The 24,428-nt window shown below is 46.3% G+C and overlaps 2 protein-coding genes across 2 annotated transcripts in view; one reads left to right on the forward strand and one right to left on the reverse strand.

Annotated features, from left to right (window-relative positions):
• LOC110484679 (uncharacterized) overlaps positions 1 to 24,428 on the forward strand; it is a 351,442-nt gene that overhangs the window by 183,571 nt on the left and 143,443 nt on the right. The gene's annotated exons all lie outside the window — the stretch shown is intronic.
• Positions 11,908 to 23,102, reverse strand: LOC144248434 (nuclear pore membrane glycoprotein 210-like). Its single transcript, XM_077790602.1, is given in 12 exon segments — positions 11,908 to 12,008; positions 12,712 to 12,931; positions 13,622 to 13,867; positions 15,865 to 15,971; positions 16,242 to 16,434; positions 17,397 to 17,570; positions 18,788 to 19,009; positions 19,917 to 20,062; positions 20,633 to 20,788; positions 20,791 to 20,830; positions 22,066 to 22,221; positions 23,076 to 23,102. Coding segments are annotated over 12 exon segments (1,788 nt in total).

Consider the following 24,428-nt stretch of genomic DNA (forward strand, 5'->3'; position numbering starts at 1 on the left):
CAGGTGTAGGTAACAGCGCCCTTAAGACTCCACCTGGGAACAGTGAAGTGGAATTTCAAAAGTGAAAGCTGTCCCAGTTTTCTTAGTGTTGAGCACGTGGGATGTACTCCAGGAACTTCTGCCTGGGAGCCCCCTTCCTGCCTGGCACAGGGGGGAGGGCTGGGTAATGTTGAGTCTGAGGCTGAAGGCAAATCCCACAGCATGGGCAAATTTAGAAAGCTCATGGTAGTCTTCATGTTAAGTGTTGCCAACTTATTGTCCTTTCTTTCTGGGACTTGTTGTCCCAGAGCCCCGTGGTTCCAGAGCACTGCCACGCCCGAGCAGGCAGTCCTTGAGCACAACTGCTGTGGCAGCAGCGGCAGTGGCAGCAGTGCTGGTGACATTGGGACAGTGGTGGCAGCGAGAGCGGCGGGACTGGCACAGGGCAAGGCACCATGGCCCTTGCTCTGCACCTCCTCCTCCTGCTGCTCCTGGCCGTGGCCCTGCCTGCCAGGGCTGCCCAGGCTGCTCTGCTGGAAGCACGGGGAGCAGGTGAGCTGGCAGCCTGGCTGCCCTTTCCTGGGACAGCGCTCCCTGCTCCCCTGGAAGAGCTGGGGATGGATTTCCCATGGGCTTTCGGGAGGGTTACCTCTGTGGGAGGGAGAGAGCCACCATGGGCCCGGGCTGCCCCAGTTTCTACTCCAGGGATGTTGCACAGGGTAAGGAAATTGTGTGGAGAGTGGCCAGGAGGCAGCCCAGAGCTCCCCAGGCTCCTGTGCAGCTTTGGCCTTGTCCATTGCCACCTGGCTCCCACAGCCTTACTGATCCCCTTGCAGTGCTCAGTTCCCTGAGGCAGAAGAGGATCCCAGCACAACATTGAAATTGGTCTGATCTGGGTTCCTTTCTAGATTGGGATCGTTACTTGGATAATTGGGAAATACTTGTGAATGATGGTTTGGTGACCTTGCCAGATGCTGAAGGCAAGTTCTCAATGTACCTTGCGTGACAGTATAATCAGTGTCAATCTAGCAAGAGCTCTCTTCTACCATTTCCCATAAGTTCTTCTAAAGGTTGATGGATTCAGGAAAATTTGCCATGCTCCTTTCTCAAACCCTGAGTGATCCCACAGGATCACTGTCAGTGGGAGGAAGGAGCATTTAGCTGTCCGTCATTCACCCATGTGCAATGCCAGTGTCCTTCTGTGTGCTCTGTGCAGCCACAGAGAAGAGCAGAGAGGGAAGGGGCTGGGCCCAGGGCTGTGCCCTGGGGCTGAGCCTTGGGTGCAGCCTGAGGATCTCCTACAGTGCCACAGGAGATGTTCTGTCCTGCCTTTCTCTGAAGATAACCCTGCTGGTAAAAGTGATCTGGCTTCCCAGCCCACGTTCAGGATGGAGCCTCTGGGAGATGCTGAGGGTAGGTCAAGGCCTTTCCCCCTGCAAGAGTGTCCTGGGTTGTAAGATAAGCTTGTATTCTATTTGCCATCTGTTGAAGGCAAACCTATTGGGCAGGTTTTGTTATATTTTCCAAGAACCGGTTTTGCTCCTAAGAGGTAATGGTTTGTTAGTGGGCCATTGACTGATTCAATGCAGGGCTGGTAACATAACACCATCCTATTGTGAGATGTTCCACCCAGAGGGGGAAGCCAAGCACTCTTTTATTTTTGGAGACAGAGCAGCTCTTTACTTTGGGGGATTCCCGGAGAAGCAGCTCTCTTCGGCGGCACTCGCAGCGAAGCAGCCAGAGCGCGCTGAGGCGACGGCGGCGGAGCTTGGAGGCAACCCCGGCGCAGAGGAAGACCGGCCCCACTGCAACCAGATCTTCAGAGGAAAACTATGCCCTTCTAAAGATCACCACTGCAGCTGCAATTCATCAACCACTGCAAGGGGAGCAATCATCCCAGCAGGACTGCTACTGGCACCCCAAATCCTCAGGTTCTGGACTTTTTCACTGGTTTTGTTTGTACCGATTGCATTTGCCGTTTTTTTAAATTGTTGTCTAGTTTTCTCCTAGTAAAGAATTGTTACTCCCATTCCCATATCTTTGCCTGAGAGCCTTTTGATTTAAAACTCCTAGTAATTCGGAGGGAGGGGGGTTTACCTTCTCCATTGCACAGGAGGCTTTAGCCCTCCTTCACAGATTCCTGTCTTGTCGAACCAAGACAGAGAGCTGCCAGCTCAGAGCCCAAAGCTCGGCCAGGGGGGCATCACTGCAGGTGCCAGGACAGAATCATGCACGTGTGTGCCCTCGCCCTGGGCCATCCCCTCACCGCTCCTGCGGCTCAGTGCTGCCCGTGCCGATCTGCAGAGATGACAGAAGCTTCTGTGGCTGTTGAGTTACAGGTGTGGCTGCACGGAGAACTTTCCCTGCTCCTCTGCTGATTCCTACACAGAAGCCTGGCTCCCATCGCAGGGGTGAGTAGTGTGTCCGTGCTGCCCCTCAGGTTGAGCCTTGGTTTTGTGGGATTCATTCCTGGGACATGGAATTACATTTCTCTAAGGTCCTCCAATGGGAAAGAACAAAGCTACAGGACACAAGAAACCCCATGAGCCATCCGAAAACATGAGGCAAATGCTGAAGGAAATGGAGCAGGCAGGACAAGGTGGGTGCATCTCCTCAGCCTTCCCCTGGGACTCAGCAGCTGGGGGCTTTCCCTGCACATCTGGACAGGCTGTGCCCGGCACAGCGGGAAGGGATCAATGGCAGCCTCACTGCCCCACTACTGCTCTCATGGCCTGCAGGGCTGTTTCCCAGGCTGGCCTGGCTGCAGCTTCTCTCCAGCCTCTGCAGGAAGGCATTTGGCACAGGCTGACAGGGAGCCCCAGCTGCACCACAGGCTTGCAGTCCCCTGCAATTTCCCGGTCTCCAGGCGGATCAGGAAGGGCAGCTGTTTGTAAAACAGAGGGCCATGTGGCAGCCTCAAGAGCCTTGGCCTTTTCCTGATCCTTATCCATGTCTTTGACAAGTATTACATCCTGAAGATGCCAGTTCCCCAGTGGGGAATTGTTCCACCTGATCCGGCTTTTTTCTTTTCTCCAGAGATGGACCACAGGGCTTTCCTGAAACAGCATTTCCTGGAGGAAGCAGCAGCGCCATACCAGCCCCTGATACATGAAGGGAGGAGATGCCAGACAGCACCACAGAAGGTGATTGCTGAGCCAGGCTCAGCCAGGCTGAGCAGTCCTGCTGAGGTCCTTCCATGGGCGACACATCCTGAAACCTGTGAGTGGCTGCACAGGGAGCCCAGGATGGGGAAAGGGCAGAGGAGGAGAGCAGGGCTCCAGTGTGTCCTGACAGGACCTGGCTCTGTCCCCTGGGGCTGGGGGAGCTGTCCCAGGGCAGGGAGGGCCAGGGCTGGCAGGGGCTGCTCAGGGATGGGTTTGGCCCCTGTCCCTCCAAGCAGCCACGGCCCAAGCAGCTGCGCTGGCCCCGGGCTCTCCTCCCGGCCTGCTGGGCTGTGTTGGGGGGCACAGCCTGTGCCAAGGGGCGGCAAGGTGCCTGCAGGCCCCAGCTCTGGGCAAACAGAGAACGTCCTGGCCGTATGCACCGTGCTGCCAGCTCAGCAGTGCAGCACAGCACGGGCTCACGCTCCCCATTGCTCCCACAGACGTCATCACTGAAACAGGAATATATGCCCCAGATCCAGTGCGCCTCCCAAGAATTGTCTGCCCCCAGGATGTGCGCGGGTCCTGCATGATAGGCACGGTGGTGATACTGTTCTCTGTGCCACTTGTGCTGATCAGCTGCTATCATGGCATCCGGAAGCTGTACGAGATCAGACGGTCAGTTGTTGACTTTTCTCCCTAATTTTCTTGTAGCTCTGCTCATAGGACGGGTAGCCTGACTCATGGTCATGCTGCAGTGGAGCTGTGGGCAGTCCATGGCTGTCCAAAGCACTCTGCTGAGGGTTCTGCTGCTGCCCAGTGCTTTCCTTGGCCTCTTCATTGCTGGGCCTTGTCCTGGGGGGCCGCTGGGGCTGCAGCCAGTGCTGGCTCCCCCTGAGGCTGCCTGGCCAGGAGCAGCCCCAGGGGCACAGGGCAGAGGCACATCAAGGTGGGCAGGAGAAAGAGCGGGGACGAGATGGCCCCTGAAAGGCAGAGGTGCTCTGGGGCCGCTCCTGGCCAGGGAGCTGCCCAGAGCCGTCCCCTGCTCGCCGGGGCCTCGAGTGGCAGCTGTGCAGCTGGGCCAAGGTGTGCCAGCCGCTCCAGCCGTGCTGGGGAGCCTTGCCAGCTCTGGGCCCTGCTGTGCAAGAGGGTCCCTGTGTGCCACTGGCAGCTGGGGCCTCAGCCACTGCTCTCTGCACAGGCACCACCTTGAAGAAAAGCTGAAAGCTGGTAGCTGGTACCGAGACCTCTGTGGATGGAGAAGCAAGAGGAGCAGCTTTGACTCTGATTACTTTTTAATTGAACATTCAAGCCCTGTAGTGCTTTGAAGCCACAGGGCCTGAACACCATGAAAGGCCCAAGAAAGGATTTGGAAGTGCTCGATTGAACTTTCACTGAGAGCTTCCAAATCAGCTCTTCTGCTGCCATAAAGAGCTGTCAATGCAGTGTCCAGGTCCACCAGCAAAGCCCATCCGGAACCAGCACTGGCTGAGCTCCATGGGCAGGAGCAGCCGTGGATGCCCACGGTGTGGGCAGGCAGGAGCCAGGCAGGGGCTGCTGTGACCAGCGGCGGGGCCCCGAGGGGCTGGGGGAGCCCATGGGGCAGGCAGCAGCATGGGGCTCCTGAGAGAAAGCAACCCCATTTTGTCTTTGTTTTTCATTTTTAGAAATTAGACATTTTTAGAAATATTTCAAAACATATTTTCTGTAGAGAGACATTCCCAAATAGTCCTTTGCAATTGCTATAGTAGTTAAGGATTTTACAAGGTAGTTTTAGAATCCTGGAAAAGAGACGCCATTTTGTCTTCATTTTTAATTTTTAGACATATTTAGAAATATTTTTTGAAGCGAGAAATCCCCAAATGTTTCTTCCCTTTTTCCACAATACCTCCATATTTTTGAAAGTAGTTTTACACTTCTGGAAGTTTTGTTGCAATTATACAATAAGAAATAAATTGCATTGAATTGGTAATCTTTACTGTGGGCAGAACTAAGGCACCCTAAGACACCCAGCCTGTTTCAGAGGCTCTTTTCCCACCGGAGCCTTGTGCCTAATCACAACAGCTAACAGCAGCTCACTCCAAGGGCTTCCTTAAGGAGACTGGGGCAAGCACTGATCTCTGCTCTCTGGCCAGGGACGGCACCCAGGGAACAGCTGGAGCTGTGCCAGGGCAGGCTCAGGCTGGAGATCAGGAAAAAGTCCTTCCCTTCTTCCCCAGAGGGTGCTGGCACTGCCCAGGGAATGGGCACGGCCCCGAGGCTGCCAGAGCTGCAGGAACAACACTGCCAGGGATGTCCAGGGTGGGACTATTGGGGTGTCTGTGCAGGGCCGGGGCTGGACTGGGTGATCCTTGGGAGTCCCTTCAGCTCAGGATATTCTGGGATTCTGTGAATATAATTTTTATCTAAATTAATTTTTATCACCTATCTAAAGTTCACCAATATCAAACATTCCACAGTTAAACCCAGAACTGGGGCCTAGGGTAATTTCCAGATGTACAAGCAGGCCGCCTTTCCCTGCCATCCTCTGTTAAGGAGGGGAACTTCACTGTCCAGTGCTTCCTGCACCACCTGCTTCTGTGATTCACTGCTGGAACCGGATTCCCCTTGGGAAACACGACTTTGAAAACACCTGATGTATTTCCACCCTGCTTTTACTGTGTTCCATGGAACAATAGCTTCTCTTATGCCAATTCTACTGCTTGAAAAGTCACTGCATTGAAGGTGTTTTTACACTTGTACCCAGCTCTCCCAGCCCTGCAGGCTGGTCAGTCACTTGGGTCAAGGGCACAAAGCACTTCAGACCTTTTCTAAACAGCAACTGAAAGCCAGGATAAAAGGAGAGAATATTATGAAGCAGAGGGAGTGATTTCTGCCATCCCTGCTGAGCATATGAAGCTGTGATTTGCTAAGTCAGATCATGGAGTGAACACTAACAGGGTTCTGTGACCTTACAGCTCAGCACTACTTTTTAACTTACACATAATTCTGACATTTTGCGTTGTCACTGGAACCCTAAGTCTAAAAATCAGACAGAAGTGTGATCTGTACCTGTCTGCTTTCAGAAGCACATCCAGTAAAGCTGGAACTAAAATGGAATTGCTGTATCATGTTTTATGCCTAAATTACATTCTGCCTGAACTACATTCTGTTTTATGCCTAAACTACATTCTGCTCTCCCAGCACCCCCAAGACAGCTCTGAGCACATTCTTAATAATTTAATGAAATCATTGGAGAGAGGTAGCAACTACTGTCCACTTCTTCAATTATCTCAATTCATTGATCTCTTCCTGCTGAAGGAGGTGGAATCTCACACCAGAGATAAAAAAACAAACAAACAAACAAACAAAAACAAACCAACAAAAAAACCCCCCAAAATTACACAAAGTGTAATGTGACAAAGGTCACATTTTTTGTAGGAGGGGAGGAATATGGAAACTGTAGCAATGGTGATGATAAGCTGTGTAACACAGATTCTGAGAGCCCAGCCTGTCAGTGATGTCTTATGAAAGCAGCATGCCCAGAACTAAGGAGTCAGGCACGAAAAAAACCTCAGTAACAGCAACAAAACCCCACAAAACACTCCAGTTGACCTTTAAACATTTCCAGTAGATCAATATTTCTGTAACACTTTCAAAATAATCCTTCAGTTCAGCTGCTTATTTGGAATCCTTCTGGCATTGCAACGAGAATGTTTAGCCTTCAATGTTTGTTGCGTACTTGCTGAAAATACTTCTTTGTTTGGCAATTCCATTAATTTTCCTTCCATGCAAGAACCAGCTGGCAGAGAGAATGCACCAGCTGGGGTCAGATGCTCAGGACACCAGAGTTCTTTTTTCTTCACAAGAGCTCCTTCATTGTGGTATAACCAAAAGCTATTTATTTCTATTGGCCAGTCTTAACCTAGCATGAAATGAAATATTAATCTAGCAAATGAACAAACCAAATATCCACCAGGACATGGCCACAGCTTCAGATCCAAAGATGACTGGTCAGGCATGAGGAAAGAATGTTTGGAAAGATAAACATGCATAGGAGCAATGACAAAGTACAGTGGCCAAATCAGCTTTATTGGCTGTGTTTGGTGACTTGACCAACTGTGTGTGGCAGGAGAGTTCCGGAGCTGGTAAAGGCTGGATCATAATACTGAAACTCCAGGATTCTTAATATTTCTAGGGAGGGCTTTGACCCAGCTTCCACTAAAGATAGGCTAATTGGCTTTTAGAGGAAAAGATAATTGAAAGTAGCCTCTTCTATTATTTTTACCAAAAAAAAAAAAATTAAAGAAAAGCACTTTTGGTGAGTTAGTATTTCAAATAAGCTTAGCCTGTTCAATGGCCTGGTGCCTTCTTAGCAACATTTTAGGAGACTTGGTTTCTTTGTTATCATTGTACATTTTGAAAAAGAATTAATTTGGTGCCTCTTCTATTTATGACTGACTCATAATAGCACAAATGATTCATGCTGTCAAATTACAAGTTATTACTTTGGAAAATTATTTTTTCCCCTTCCTTTTGGATAAAATATGACAATTTTCACTATTTTGTTACTAAGGGCAGCTTCCTACTACTTAAGAGAGTCTCAGAACTTTATTTTCTAAGTAAAGCATACGCCACAAAAGACAAAATCATCTCCCACCTCTTGTCTCTCTCACAGATGAATACATGGGAAATAGAACAATTATTTAAAACTAGTTCCAGAACTCCCATGCTTGTTCATCAATAAACTGAATTTCAGTCACCAGATTTTATCTAGACAATACTACTTTTGTTTGATTTAAAGATGGCCACTGTAAGCACATGCTGGCCTAAAATTATTTACTAGGGCTGCCCTTGGCACAGGCAGCCTCAGGTTCCCCATTGCAGGGATTTCTGGTCTGAATCTCCAGTGAAGTTTTGTGGTGCTTTCCCACCCAAAGTGTGAAAGAATGTCCCGAGGTGGCAATTGGCTTGCTTGAAAATGAAATTTAAAAAATGAACAAAAAGTCACAAAAGAGACCTTGGCGTATCCAGAAGCACAACAGCTTTAAATAAATTTATTTATGCTAAATGCAAAAGTAAGGCCTGGGAAAAAGCTTTGAACTGAGCAGAATGGGAACAGCACTTCAAAACACAACGTGGCAAGTAAGAAGTGAGAAGGGAAGAATGAATGACTGGGTGAAGAACAAACATGTACACAACGCCTGCTCCGTGGAAAACAGCAACTGCAGCTCCCAGTCTGTCTGGGGATTCTGGCAAAGCACTAGGAGGGAGGCAGCACACACAGCACAGCACCACCAGGCTGTGCTGAGGGGTGAAGGTGGTAGAAATGGCAGGAAATAATTTATTAACACACACAGCTCTGGAGGAGGCCACCTGCAGAGGTGAACACAGCACCTGGGATAAAAACTGCTCTGGAGATGGAGAGGGCAAGAGGTGTAAGGAAAGATGTGCACAGCAGCTCACTGGTGGTACAGCTACAGCTCAGTGCAGTGGTGAGAAGTATGGATCAAGGAGAAAAAATAGTTTCCCATATTTATTTTAATTTTGCAAGCTTCAGGAGAAGGTCCTGGGAAACTGTGTGCCAAATTTACACGGAGAAGTTGTCTCATTGAAGTTAACAGATGAAAAGTGAACCCAGCTTCGTTCAAACTGAAAATAAAGCAGATGTTTTTGAATGTTGCCAATAAAATAAATAAAAATGAGAATATTTAGTATCACCCAAAGACCTTATGTCAGAGAGTCATCGCATGCTAAATGCCTTTTTATACAGCTTAGAAATTGATGCCTTTCCCATGAGAGTACAGGGGCTTTGCTGTGGAGAACACAGGCTGGACTTTAAGACCAGCTATAACCTTGAACTTGAAATTGATACAAAGAAACAGCTGAAAAGGAATGGTTTTAATCAAATCACCAATACTTCACTAACTTAACACAGAATCATAAAGCTAAATATGCATACAATACCTCTAGTTGCCTTACCAGGGGAAAAAATAAAATTTAAAAAACCAGGAATAAAGTGGAGAGCATGTACCTTGCCCAAACACCATCTGTCTCCAGGGCTGCTCCAAGGAAAGTTCCTTGGGGAGGATTGCTGCAATCCCTGGGACACAGCGAGGAGACACAGCCTAACACAGCTGTGTCTCTAGCTGGGGAAACTGGGATGGGGAAACTCCTCAAGCTTCTTGGGGAGCCCTCTACTAAGAAATCACCAGAGGATGTTCACGAATGAACTGACATGCGCTCCTGAGTGCCAGAATCAACCACCAAACACAGAAGGCAAGAATGCCTTTATCTGCAGGCCAAGGCAGGGGTTAGCCAAGGCTGGACTCTCACCTGGACAACTTTATTCCTTCACATAAACTGCAAAAGGCAGCTAACAGGCTGCCAGGAAAACCTTCCCCTGAAGCAGCACACCATAATCGTGGCTGCCCATCAGAAAGAGCTCTTTGCTGAAAGGTGTGTGCCATGTTTCATTCATCATCTGCCTTGCTTTTGAAAGGGGGCAGATGGAGAAATAAAGATTGGTCTGTGTTTGGGATGTTTGATTAGGGAGCAGATTGGCTTGAAGACCAGTATTAACCCAGCCTTGCTGACCTTAATCTAATTGAGTAATTCCTTGGGACACACCTGTTGATCAGCTGTGGGCAGGCAAGGATTTTCTGGATGCAGGAGTCAGCCTGGCACAGCTCAGACATTTCAACTCAGATAAGGCCTGGACCTTGGAACAGACACACTGCCAGAAGCCCTTCTCCCTCTCAGGGAGAAAACAGTCAGGGACAAGCAGCAAGTGAACGGGGAGGGAAATCAGCATTAAATGCAAATCTCAGTTTATTAAATAATAATAAAAAAATCTTTACATTGGCAGCAACCTGCTGAGAAAAAATTATATCCCCAAATTCCCTCAGCCCAAGGAATGGCCCCACAGGTGAGGTGAGCTCCTCGAGCCAAAGCCTGGCTGTTGCTTGCAGGAGGTTGGCTCCTGAGCCATACCAGCTCCCTACTTCATACCTTTTTTTTTCCTAACAGGACACTGCAACTACTCTCCTAAAGAAATGAAATAAACAGCAAGCATTTGCCAAAGTACTCCCACCACTTGGAGCAGTTTGTTTTTCAGAACATTCAGTGCCAGATTGCTGAATGGGAAAGAGAAACAACAGGAGAGCAAAACCTCTCCTTTAATCATTTCTGAAGAGTTTATCACAGGAGCACTGAGATATTCACAGCCACTGGTTTCTTGCTGAATTCAAGTGATTCAAGTGGAAAAAAGATCACATCTTTCTTTTAAAACCCAAATGAAAAAAATGGTAAGTTTGAACAAACCTAGAAAACGAGCAGCTGCTTCTACAGTCATCACTGATTTCAGCAGGAATTGAAGATGCTTCCTGAAAACTGGAAGAAATCTCTGACAGCAAATACTAGTGGAAGAATTGTCAAAGTATTTCAAAACATTACATTGCCAACAGAGAGAAAATTAAGATTGGAAAATTGTGATTGCAAACACTGAGGGGCTGTAGGAAGTGAAGTTCAAACAACAGCCCAATGCTAAATTCTAAGCAGCCAAACTGCAAAAAATTCTTTGACAGCAACATGAAGGAATCTTTAAAAGCTTTATTAAATAATACAGATTTAAATAATATAGTCCAGTGCTAGACTCTCAACAACTGTACCACAAGAAAATTCAAAATAAAGAAGTCTAAAAAAGCCTTAATATAGATTCAATTGATTATCTACATCCAAACTGACCTTTTTTAGTAGTACTAGCACTTAAGGCACAATTTCTCCAAAATTAGCCAGTATGTTAAACAAGACTCAATACAATTTCATGTAACAATCCTTTTGTTTTTAACACTGTGTGAAACCAAAACTCTATGTCATGCACTGGGTTTGCATTCCATTCATCTATTTGCCTGCATAGTTCTGCACACAAAGTATTTTGTTATTTCACTTTCCTTATGGTCCTTGGCAAAGTTCAGAGAGCCAGAATATTATTCACAGTTAAAAGTGGGATGCCTGATATATGTAAACAAAACCCTTATCTGATAGCTGCAAAACCCTGCTCACAAAGAAAAGTGACAGGGATGTGATTATATCCTCAAAAGAAAGGATTCCTACCAGAAGAAGGGTGCACTTAGAAGGCACATGCTTTCACAGTCCCAGTTCAGAAAAGTGTTTACAGTACCAAGGAATACTGCAGTTGTACCCAAAGGAACTCACACTAAGTTCTGGGTTTCTTTTTTTTTATTCCTTTTCCAATCATTGTTGTAAAAAAACTTTTAAATTATTCACAGTTGTTTCAGCATTTCTCATGCTAAACCAGCATGTTGTGCTGGTGAATCCCAGTGTAAGGCTAAACAAAGAACACTTATCAGTGCAATGCATTCCTGAGTTTTTGGAACACAAAATAAAAACCAGTTCTTCAAAATAAACAATCCTTCAAAATTTCTGGCTCATATTTCACCTCTTTTTCTAATTTCCCCCTTTTAAAAAAAGTTCATTAGAAAGAAATCTCACTTTTATAAAAAGTAAATAAAAAACTGTTATTGCTCTTAGATATAACTTCTAGTTGCTTGAAGAATGCAAGAAAGCCAGACTAGCCTAAACATTGCTTTTTGTGCAGGCAGCAAAAAACAACAGATAAAACAAGCTTTTGAGAATCGAAGTACTGACATAAAAACCAAAAATAAACTCAGAGCCCTAAATAGTAAAAAAAAGTAAATAAATTAAGGACCTAGTAATATTCCAGAGCAAACCTGAATTACATCCCAACTGCTGAAGTTGCTGAGCTTGCTAAGGCACTGAGCTGTGCATTTGTTTTGATTTGCCACGAGGAGAAGCCGTGCTGCCCCTACTGAGAGGCGTAACCCGTGCTCCAGAGCCTGGCCGAGGGGCTGCTCTGCCTGCTGGAGGCCTGGGAGCTGAAGGAATGTGCAGGTGACCCGATGGAACCTGAAACAGGGGAAGGAGAAGACAACACTCAGGCTTGGGAATGAATGGTGGGAGAAGGAGCAAACAACTGCTCTTGAGCATCTGCTGGACACTGGCAATGAACCTGATGATCCATTCCAAGTGAAATCATCCCTTTAGCTCAGTGCCTCTTGGAAAGGTACCCTGCAAGTATCAGAATTTGTGGGTCTTCCTGTTCAGGACTTAAGACTGAGGGGGGCACAGTACATTTCCCCTCAGCAAGTGACATTCACTTGAATTTGCCTTATTTTACCTGAAGCATCACTTGTGTGTACAACCATGCCTGCAGCTCACTGTAACTTCAACACATCTGTAAGAATTTTCATTGCCACTCTTGATTACAGACCTTCCTACATTCAATTCCAGTGTAATGGCCAGAGTAATCAATTCTTACAGCTAACACACTGTAAAAAGCTATGGAAAAATATTCTTGTGCAATCTTTCTTTCTCTTATCTATGATCATAACAGCTGTCCCTGCTAAGAGTGCAAAAAGCATGAAGATCATCACCTGGCAAGACTCGACAAACTGCTGGAAGAGACTGGCTTCATCTGCAGAATTGATTAAGAGGAGGCAATATTGAGTTAAAAGGAGCATCTTCTCCAACCTGCTTTAAGAGTTAACCTCATAAACATCAGAGAAATTAAAGGCTCCTGCTGGCATACGGAGTGCAGAGCTAAACTTACAACTCACGGGTGCAGTGGTTCTGTCAGTCAGGTAGATCACTGTCACTGGGATGGTGATGCACTGGTCTGTCATGGGTCTGGAGACAGTCACACTGGTGAACAGGGAGCCCTGGCTGGGAACTCTGGGATCAGCCAGGCTCACAGTGTACACCACATAACTGGGCAGCCCATAGGACTTCTCCTTCTCCAGCACCTTCACGGCTGGGGACTCGCATTTCACCTGCACAAGGAACATCCAACCTGGAACAGACTGCTGGCACAGCACAGCACAGCTCCCTCTTCCAGGCCAGCTGCCAGCAATGGGCAATTCCACAGAAACACTGAGCAATTCACCCCTCCAGAGGAGTCAGGTGTACCCTTACAGTGACACCTGCAGCATTTCCCCCTGCCTATTGCCTCTCACCTGCCCCACCCACAGGTCTGGGCTAACCCCACACAGCCAAAACCCACAGAGCCTCAATGGGCTGTGTGAGCTATGGGCAGTCAGTCACACACTTACTTGGGCAAGACTTCCCCACAGGGGTAAAGCAGGTTTTTGCTTCCTGACCCGTGAGCTGGCTCACACATGCCAGGCTGTATGCCCAGGTGAGCCTGCCACACCTGCACGAGCCCAAAACCCGAGGCCAGGCTGGGTGGGCCCCTGAGCAACCCAGTGAGTGAGTGGCATCCCATGGCAATGCATTGGAACAGGATGAGCTTCAGGGTCCTGCCAACCCAAAAGCATTCTGGGATCCTGTGAAAAGTGAAAACTGAGGAATAATCATCATTCCAAGATGAGCATTTCCAAATCATCTCAGGAATAAACCTTGACAGGGTGAAGATGGCAGGGAGTGCCTCGCATTAGAAAGCTGCATGTGACAGCTCAGAATGCTTTCAGCTGTGCTGAGACACTCCCTGGGAATGCCCTCACCTCCAGGCTATCCAGGATTTCCCTGGCACCAAAGATTCTCAGCACGAAGCTGCCGTCCTGGTTGCTGAGCAGCATCTCAAGCATCAGTAACGTGTGATGTTTTCCTCCCTGCAGCTGGAAAGCAGCAGAGTAACTCCTCACCTGGATGTCAGGGTGGTTGTAGATGGAGAGCCCAGTGGGGCTCACTTTCACATCTTCCACAAGCACCAGTTCAATGGTGGCAGGCCCTGGGAGCACAGCCTCGTGCTGCAAGAACAATGGTAGCAGTTACAGAAAGAGGCACAACACTGCAGAGTCCTGTGTGTGCAGGGAGGACGTTTAAAGCAGGCAACCAAAGCTCAGAGCACAGGCTGAGGGATGAGATGCCCACAAGATCCAGAGGGCTCAGTCAGTCAGCACAGGGAAGGGCATCCTCAGGGCTGCTCTGTTCTGCACCCCTGGCCAAGGCAGAGGACCAGGGCCCAGCACTGCAGGATCAGTGAATGATGTCTGACAAGCACAGACAGGGTATTAACTCTGAGCCACGGCCCAAGTTGATACAGAATGATAAGGAACATGCACAAAGTGTTCTAGCTCTAACTCATCTTTTCATGCTTCTTAGCAGGCCACCAAAAGAAATTCTTCCTTAAATGTAAGTACATGAATACTGGACCAAATGCAGCTTTAATCACTCACTCATAACAACATTAGCTCAGAAAAGAAAAAGATTTCTAGAGGAAGTCAGTACTCTGTACCCATTTCACCTCATTGGTAGAATTATTTCCTTGATGTAGAAAGGATGTGATCTTTCCCTAATGGCATAATAGGGTGTTCCACTTAAACATGGAACAACAGTCAAGACATCTTAATATCCCATCTACTAGATTTCTGTTTGTGTTTTTGGCTGCAAGGAAGGAGAATGGGCAGGTTTGAAAGCAGAACAGAGCAGCCCATTGCTGATGTACTTGAAAAATGCACCCATGTCACCTCATTTAAAAAAAACAACTCATTCATGAGCCCACAAAGTGCAGCAGGACTGGCATCTACAGAGTCCTCATAAATTTAAACACAGAGAACAGAACTTAAGAATATGCCAGTGTTCTCTGAACTCAAGGCAAAGTTTACAGCAGTCTCTTTACTAATTATTTCGAAAAGTAAGAAAGAATATATAATACTGTCTTAACAAAGCAGAGCAAAGTGAACTACAAAATGATTGTAGAACGTCAAGTATCCATATTACAGCTCGATTTCTAAGAGAGAGAAACCTCACAGAAAAGTCAAGAACCAAGTGGCAAAAAAGATCACCTCTCAAAGAATTTACTAAGCAGATGCCACACCTGGGCCAAGCTGAGAGGAACCTGGCCCACAGAGTATTTCACATTACTGGTGCCCATCTGCTACCTGCTCTGAGGTAAACCCTGTAACCTCTCAGTGCATATTTAACTTTTTGCCTCAAGTATGTTTTCAAGGTACCACATATAGTTCAAATCCACTTAAATCTTGCTAACAAGATTAAACAGAAATTCCAGTTAGGAAGCAGAATATTTTAAGAGTCAGTTATTGCACATGTCAGGTTATTCCACAGGCTGAAACCTGCCCTTATATTCAGCTTACAAAAGTGACATAAACAGAAAACTGCCAGCTGTTTACACCTGCCCTCTTGGCTCATCATCATTACCTTTTACTATTTTTCTTCCCTAGCTTGAGTATCAACACACTAAGTATTTCAGGGAATGGCTAATGACTTGTAAAATGAGAGCCTGGGCTTATGGCTGGCATCAGAAAGAAAAAAAAAGAGAGCATCAGTCAGAGCCCAGAATAACACATGGTCCATATGAGGAATCAGTCAGCTTTTGCTTTGCTCATGCAGAACTTTCCCACCCAGCTCTGCAGGGGCAATAATCCATTTGCTTTCCCCAGTGACAGCTGCATGAAGCACATGGCTGCTTTAGTGAAGGACAAGCAGCAGAGATTCATTAAAAACCCCTAAACTGAAACAAAACCAACTGAAACACTTCTTTGTAATGCCCTTGCTCAGATGGTTAAAAAACTCCCAAGAATTTGGACAAATTTGATTTGGATAGCAGCACCTAGTGCAGAGGAAAGCAGGAAAACCATGAGCCAGTATCAAACCTCTGCAGAATGAACCAGACTGCACCAGGGAGCAGCCTGATTTGTACAGTACTGTGTGTGGGGGAAATAAAGCCACCAGAACACTGGGCATTGACCACAGGGAAATGGCAAATCCCCCCAGGTACTGTTACCGGTGTTTGGGCTCTGGTTGCCTTCAGGTGGGGCTGCTGGAATCCAGTGGCAGTGGCAGAAATGGCAGCAGTTCCAAACTCATGGTCAGCTACCACAGTTTGTAAGCCTAGAATGCAACAAAGATGAGAAATACATTCAGCTCCTCTAGGCTCATTCTCATCAGACAAGAACTTTCTCTCTCAAGACATGTTCTAGACATTGGACTTGGTTCCTTTTCTCTCCTCTCTTTAATAGCACACACTAAAAAATGCACATTGATGTTAAACTGAAGTATGACTGCAGATTACACTAATTTCTTTAATCAAGTTCAGACACTGCCAAACAGATTTAATCTGGACCTTCAGACAATTAAATGCTCATTTCAGCCCATTCATACCATGCATTTTCTTCTGACCATTGCCCTCCTCCTTCAGAGTCAGCTCCATTGGCAGCTCTGCCTCAATACGAGCAATGGCCTTATTTGTGGATTCCCACACAATACTAAGGGAGCTGGAGTTATCAAATTTCCCGCCTTGCTGGTCATAGGCAGCCAAATCCAGCACTGGATTGCGGTAATTGGAAACAGGAACCTGAAAAAGAAGGAATATTTTGAACTGAACCAATACAACAGGATTTTTTAATCATTAAAAAAAACATGTGCTGAGTTCATGAGGTTTGTTACAACATCAGTGCATAGGGAATGTTCATTAAAAGGAGCCATCAGTGCAAGGCATTCAGCTGTGCTCCAACAGCCCTGAGATTCTCAGCTGGTCAGAGCATAGTGCTGCTTACACCAGGTAGGTTCAAGTCCTGTATGGGCCATTTAGAGTTGGACTCCATGATCCTTTTGGGTCCCTTCCAACTCAGAGCATTCTGTGAATCTCTGAACTCTAAGGGGGTTTTACTGGAGCATGGCTTTGGGGTTTTTCAGCCAGTGAATTACCTTAAGAAAAAAACAAATCCCCAAACCAACAACAACAAAATTGAACCACAGCTCAATGAAATTGTTTTTAAAATTCAAATAAATTATGACAAACACTGCTGTTCGTTAAAGCTCAAAATTCTGGTGTTGCTCTGGTGAAATGCATTAGCAACAGAAGTGCACCAAGGTAAGCTGACACATAATGGAGCCAGAAAAGCAGGCGAGCTCTGAGGTGGCTAACAATACACAAAAGTCTCCATCTCCTCTTGTTATTACATAGAAGCTCTTTAAAATGATTCATTTTAGGGAAGGAGGATGACTTTTACATTTGCCGGGGAATATTAACACAACAAAATGTGGCTTACTCAGCAGCCAACATGTGACAACACCCGTTAGCAAGAAAAACAGAATAGCAAAGTTCCTTATGCCTGATAATCGACACGTTTCTCTTGTCCATTTACTGCAGGACTCCCCCAGCCTGCTCTGTGCAGGGCCCCCAAGGACACAGTGTGGCCACAGCACCAGTTACTGCTCCTCTTGCAGCAGCTGCGATGTTTCACACATGGAGCTCCAAACACTGAGTTTTCTGCTCTAAGAACACCTTCTTCTCCTGACACTTCCCAGGCTTACCAGTTGCTTGCTCTGCTGGAGCAAAGGGCAGGAGAGAGTAAGCTGAGGGCTGCCATAAACAGGAATCAAAGCCAGCCGGGAAGGGAGAGCACAGATGAGCTTCACGACAGCAGGCTCAACCACTGGGAAAGGGTTGGTGACTGTGGGGCTGTTCCCAACTGTTAAGGCAATAACCTGAAAACAGCAAATGAGGAAAGAGTTTAGTTCAGGCACGCTGTATTTCCACAGGTCTCTGTTACACTGTGATATCAGAATGAAAAGCAAAAATACAGTGCTTGGGGATTTACAGCACTATTAAGACACAGGAAGATGTAAAAGAGGGAGCACATCTCAAGAACAATTCTTTATCGCTATGAAAGTACTGTTCCTGGGAACTCTTTCCTCGGTGTTCATGTTCATTACTATCAAATTTGATTCAAACAACAAATCTCATGTAACTGAGAATGGAAACTGCAGGTGTTCTTGCAGAGTGAGAACAGAACAGAACAGCCCAAAGGCAGCATTTATAGCCACTTCAGTGTGTTTAAAAACATCTTATCTTTTATTTTACACTCCTTTTCTAGCCTTCAGCAAAGTGAAGTGGATCTAAAACCAGAGAAGGCTGAGGCAGCTCTGGTCACCTGCCCCATGCCCCCACGCACTGGTGCTGGGAAGAGCCATGCAGGTGTGATGTGCTGGGGACAGCCAGCCTTGCACAGAGCTGCACACCAACAGCAAGGCCTGTTCCTTTGGAATCTGCACTGACAGAAACAGCTCCACTCTGCAAAGTGAGGAAATCAGTGGAACTTGGCAGCCCAACCAAAATGCTTAAGCCTTGCAGAATTGCAGAAGAACACTGTATTGAAGCTAAAAGCTTCATGGGCTGAGGGGGGTGAGTAAAGCAGGAGAAATCACTTCTGTATGTTGGAGAGAACAAAACCAAGTGGAAAATGAGCACAGCCACACTCACCAAGGCTGCACAGAGAGTAGAGCAGTCAATTCCTGGGGCTGCCATTTGTTAGAATAAACAGAATTACACTGGAAGGTAACACAGTTAAGAGGAGCAGGTCAGGCAGGGGAGTCAGCCTGCTCAGTAACCTTCTGCTCTGATCCTGTTCATGCAAACTGAACCTGCACTCATTAGGATGTTCAATGCATCCCACAACACAAGGCTTCCACAACTTGGGTTTATACTGCAATAAACCCATCATAAACCACTTCTTAATGTAATGCTGTGAAATGCTCACTCTAAAATCTGCATCAAAATGCATAAAGAATGTACTTACCCAAGTTCTTTACTGGCTCATTATAAAAGCAGCAAGCTACATAACAGGCATATGGCACCATAGATCTGTCTGGAGCCAGTTCTCAGCACCTGATGGAGGGCAACAGCAAGCCCTTCTGGCACTCACCTGCTCTCCCAGGCTCCTGCACAGCACCCTAACCCAGTGCTGGTTGCTGTTTCGAGGTGTGGCACGTTCAAGTAAAGAGGAGGCAATGCTTTCTGCATCCTCAGCAGCAACCTTCCTGAAGAACTTGGAAGGTTCTTGGACCCATGGCCTGGGTCCTCCTTCAAACAACATATCCTTAGAGGAACCCAAAGTCACTAAAGCGACTGATGGTGGATCGATAGCCTGTAATCAATTAATTAATTGAAAATTAATCATCTATTTACACTGTTTGGTTGTGCTCTGCAAAATAAACCTCCTTCTGAATGGAACAGCTATACTTGGATAAGGCTGTGATTTCTCCCATGCAGTGGTTTGTCAGCACACTTAGCGAAAAACAGAGCTGCACCAAAATCCACAAGGATTCTGTCCAGCTGGATTAGATTAAAAGGAAGTAACAGATCCAAAGACAAGTTTTAGCTGCCTTTTAATCACATCTCTCTCATGAAGGATTACAGCAAAAGGGAGACCCTTACTATATTCTTCTGAGCACAGAGAGATAGTATTCTGCTATACTTTCAAAGAAGTATTTAAAATGGATGAAATTACACCAAATTGTACTTTCACTTGCCAGTGCTCTCTCCAGAACAATTCTGTGTATGAAGTTATTCTCCTACCCAAATTTTACTTCAAACCTGTCTAACAAATTCTGCACTGATGTGCATCCCTGGGACAGCCTGTGCTGTTCACCACCACAGCAGTTAACCTGACATTTAGTGCACAAAAACCTTTCCAGTTTGTGTTTCACAACATCACATTACATTAATTATAAACACAAATCTGTAGTATTTGCACTAACATTTTTTCCATATTGAGGGAAAGCTATGGTGAAATACTCAGACTTCAGCCTGCAGTCAGTGCTAGGCTTCTGCAGATGAGGCAACAAAGCAGCCTCTTCTGTATTTCCATCTATTGACCCTGCACTCAGCTTCTTTCTTATTTTCTTCACTGAACCAGCCAGTGCTGGAATGTAAACCCACCCACCTCAGTTCTTCAAACCTATTCCTTGCATAACCTGCTCCCTGTCATGTAAAGGTGCTTCAGAGAGATCCTGGATCCTGGATCTCTCCAGGAGCACAGGAAGCAGACTCACACTCAGTGGGAGATAAGAGGCGATGGCGATACTGGCACTGAGGCGCACGTGCCCGTGGGTGTACACAACCACCAGCCTGGTGTACCCCTGAAATTCAGCCTTCAGTCTCACTCCACTGCAAAAATCAGCAGTTGGCTTAAGTCTTCCTGTCAGATAAATTAAAAATATACAAGAGCTTAATTGGAAAGAAATGCCCAGGCATGGTCATCAAATTCAACACAGCTGTTTGAAGGCAGCCTACCAGAAAGATGGAGAGAACTTTTTACAAGGACATGTAGGGACAGGATAAGGGAGAATGGCCTCAAGCTGAAAAAAAAAAGGTTTAGACAGGATACTGGGAAAGAATTCTTGGCTGAGAGAGTGGTAGGGCTCTGGAACAGGGTGCCCAGAGAAGCTGTGGCTACCCCTGGATCCCTGAAAGTGCCCAAGGCCAGGCTGGACAAGGTTTGGAGCAGCCTGGGACAGGTGAAATGTGTCCTTGCCCATTGCAGAGGGTGGGACTGGAAGAACTTTTAAGTCTCTCCAACTCAAACCATTCTGCATAAGAAAGCAAATATATCCTCAAACTAAAACTACTCAGACCCCCTCCCCTCTGAGGTTGGCAGTTCTGTGGGGATACTGTACAGAACTATGAATCAGTGATTTAAGGGAGAAGTGTGACTTGGGAGAGGTGTGACCTGTCACCAACTTCCAAACCAGGGAGGGAGTTAAAGCACCTTCAAGTGGGCTGAACACGCCAGGGTTCTCCAGCTCCACCCCCAGCTCCAGCTGTGAGCAGTCGCTCAGGGGGACCAGCTCGCCCCTGTCCACGCTGGTCCGGCCACTGATCCTCAGGGGCAGCTCCAGCACCTGCCCCACGTGTGCCTCCACCTGCAGGAAGTGAACTCCATGGCGCTGGGCTCGCTCACGTACACCTGCCAGGGACGGAACAGGGACAGGCTGGGTCACTGCTCTGCTCCACGCCAGCCCAAGCCCACAGCAGCTTGGTGAGCTTCCCTTTTACTGCTGCTCCTGTCATTCTCTCCTCTGCTTTACAGACTTTGAAGTGTGGACTGCTGTGTGCTATCTCCAGGGGCTATCATCACCAACTGGGAGAGGTTTAGCGTCCATTAAAGAACCTACCTCAGACCAGAGATTTCACAGCAATCACAGCTTTTATTTGCAGGATCTTAACTACTTAATCTTCTGCAACTGGCTTCAGGATACCAAACTATATGGGACAGAATTAAAGCTGTAATCTGTGTGGGTTAACTACTCCTAAAACTACTACTACTAAAAACTGACTCACTGAGGTCAGTAAACAGAACTCTGAAGAGCTGTTCACACAGAAGACAGCTCCTAAAACAGGAAAAAAAAGCATTCAAAAATAACCTATTCAGATTGTGCAATACACTGCTCTGAAGCTCACATGGTCAGAAGGTTTCTTTCTGTCTTCAGGCTTTGACTTATGTTTGAGGATAAGAAGTTTTAGCTGAAAAAATCTTCCTCCCTGTGTCTCCAGCTGGTAACTGTTGCACTGCTAAAAAGCAGCATCTTAGGCTGTTCAGAGAATTATTCCAGAGTGAGTGTGTAAGCTAAATTCTGAACAGATTTTAATTAATGTCACACCCCTCTCTTTGGGGCCACCATATGTACTGTTCCTGCATTCTCCTCGCTCCAAACCACACACACTGACCACCATGACCTAAGAACAGGGGATGGTCTGCAGAAACACCACAAAATCCCTCTTGGGAGCTATGGTTTTTATTGCCATTTTCTCCTAATTTTCCTAAAGTATTGTTTTTTCTTGGCCAACTCGGGTATTTGCAGCCCGTCTGCAGCACGGTGCTCAGTTCAGTTACTTCTCCAGACAGAAATTTCCTTGTACATCCTGGTAACCACTGTCACCCCTTGGTATCAAGGGAGAGCACCCACCTATCACCCTACAGAATGAATTTCCAGTTTGGCTTGTCTGCATCAGGAAGGCACAAAAATGGGAGTCAGGTTAATGCACTGGACAATGCTGGATTCCCTAAAGCACAAACTGAAAGGAATCACTTAACCTGCCACAGGGCAGGAAGTGGAAGGGGATTGCCTATGGCATTCTCAGTGCTTTTGCTGTTTCCAAAAGCCACATTCAAGAACAAGCACTGAACAATGAATCTCTTGCCTTCCTTTCGCCACAAAGCAGCGGATTCCGCATGTCGAACGCCCGAATAATGCTGACCCCAGCATCACTCCCCGTGCTCATCACTCCTGTGACTGTCACTGTGGCTACTGCCTGGTTAGAAGAGGACCAGCTGAAGTTGCCACTTCCACCCTGAGCCTGAAATACAGAGGGAAAAATCTTTCAAACTTTTAATCAAGGACATGGTTTTCACATTCCACAGCTTTGGATATCTTGCATGAAAACCAGGAATGCACTGAGAATAGGACATACAAATAACACCTCAGAATTTAATAAGCAATAGAGAGATGAGAAGATTTCTACCTTTCATTTTAATTTCAGCTTCCTTCACACACCAAAACAAATGTCAAAAGTTCCATTACAGTAAAACATGGGTGAACAGTGGAGCTATTTTAGAATGTAAATTATTTTAATTTCTTTAACTTCCTCAGCATTTCCTTTAACCTATTTAATAATTAAAAATCAACAAGGTGATAAATCTTCTCTAGAGGGACTGTGTGGAAAACAAACAAATCTAAATTATACAGGAGCTTAGCTAGTAATTTTTACCAGGGAAAGAGAAAAAAAAGAAAATGAAGAGGAGGGTCATTTCACTTCTTCCTTTCTCAGAGCACATGCACAATCTGATTACAGGACACAGACAAATAAACAGGCAGAGGTGTGTTACAGGAGATGCATGGGATGTGGTGAGAAAGGCTGAAAGAATCCAAGGGCTCAGCATATTTGTAAAGGTGTTTCAGTTGAAACAGGGAGATGAGCAGAAAACATGAAACAGAAATACCCAATTCTTAATGACTATGAAGTCTCAGGTCCCTGCCATAAACCTCAGACATGTCACTACACTTTCTGTCTCTGACAGTCAGTATGCACTGAGGAGAGAGAGGAAGGGTAAAGCAGCTTCCCATGCAGCTTCACCATTAGCCAGAGCCTGGCAGGAGCTCCACACTGCTACCTGGGAGCAGTGCCCTCCCCAGGAACCTCCACGTGCCCACCTCCCACAGCTGCTCTGCACCTCTCATGCCTGCGCCGAAGGAAGGCAACAGAAACCATCTCATTGGAACAAAGATGAACAAAGCAACCCCCAACAAACCAGACAGATGCCAAAGGAAAACCTGCCAGGCATTCTGGTACCATCTGGAGCGAGTTACTTCAGCTATAAACAGAATTTGGCTAGATCCAAATGTCCCTTTCAATTTATTTTCAGAGAAACTTTATTCACCCATTTGAAATAGCCTGACTGAAGCTATGCAGTGGGAGGCAAACTCTGATGGAGAGGCAGGAACAGTTGAGCTGTGTGTATGCTGTCGACCAGGTGTATTGTGGAATCTAGAGACCAGAAGAAAGGTCTCAGTTTCAGCAAAATTTAAATCTTGGGAGAAAAAAGTTTATATGTTTTTATAGAAAAACATCAGAGTAAAGTAAGAACAGCGAGACAATTATTGCAGTACCATGAAGGAATGTTCTCTAGTGAAATACTTCATTATATATGCAAGATAAGGTGAGAATAGAACTGTGAAAGAGGTAGGAAACAAAACCACATTTCCTTTCCTTTACTGGGAAAACTCCAGCAGAATTATCAACTACTGCAAATGCAGACTTAGTACTAAGATTACCACACTCCGCTGGTGTGGTCAGGCATAGCACGAAGTAAACCAAACTAAGTCCACAGAACAGACAAGTAGAGCTATGCAGGGCTTAACTCAGTGTAGCTGCCCTTAGACTCACACTGGAGAATGCAATTTAATCCTGTGAGATTGATTCTCTCCATGGAGTCACTGAATCAGTAAGGCTGTAAAAGACCTCTGAGATTATCAAGTCCACCACTGAACCATGTCTTCAGGTCCCACACCCCATAATTTTTGAGCCCTTCCAGGGATGGTGACTCCACCACTGCCCTGGGCAGCCTGTGCCATGGCTTGACAACTCTTCCTGTGAAAAAAATTTGTCTAATATCCAAGCTAAACATGAGGATGTTTCCTCTCATCCTATCTGTTGTTACCTGGGAGAAGAGCCTGGCACCAAGTGTCCTGCTGCCTATTTGCTTATAGTTTACTTAACACAGATCCATCACTGAGCACTACTTTATGCTAAAAGGGAGAGGTAGGAGTTGTGCATCCAACACCTGAGTGCAGGGTCTGGGTATCACTGGCCTGGGATAAGAGTCTGGGCTGAGAAAGCACAACTTTCTTTTCCCTACTTAGACTGGAGATACTGGATACTGGCATACAAACCATTTGCTTCATGAAGCAAAAGGAATAACTGACAGCTTGGGAGCAGAGACACACCTAGTAAACATGGAAATCATCCCTTCTGTAAATAAGCTGCGGCCTTTGCCTCCCTGGAAC

This window comes from Lonchura striata, unplaced genomic scaffold (assembly GCF_046129695.1).
Source record: "Lonchura striata isolate bLonStr1 unplaced genomic scaffold, bLonStr1.mat Scaffold_123, whole genome shotgun sequence".
Taxonomy (NCBI): Eukaryota; Metazoa; Chordata; class Aves; order Passeriformes; family Estrildidae; genus Lonchura; species Lonchura striata.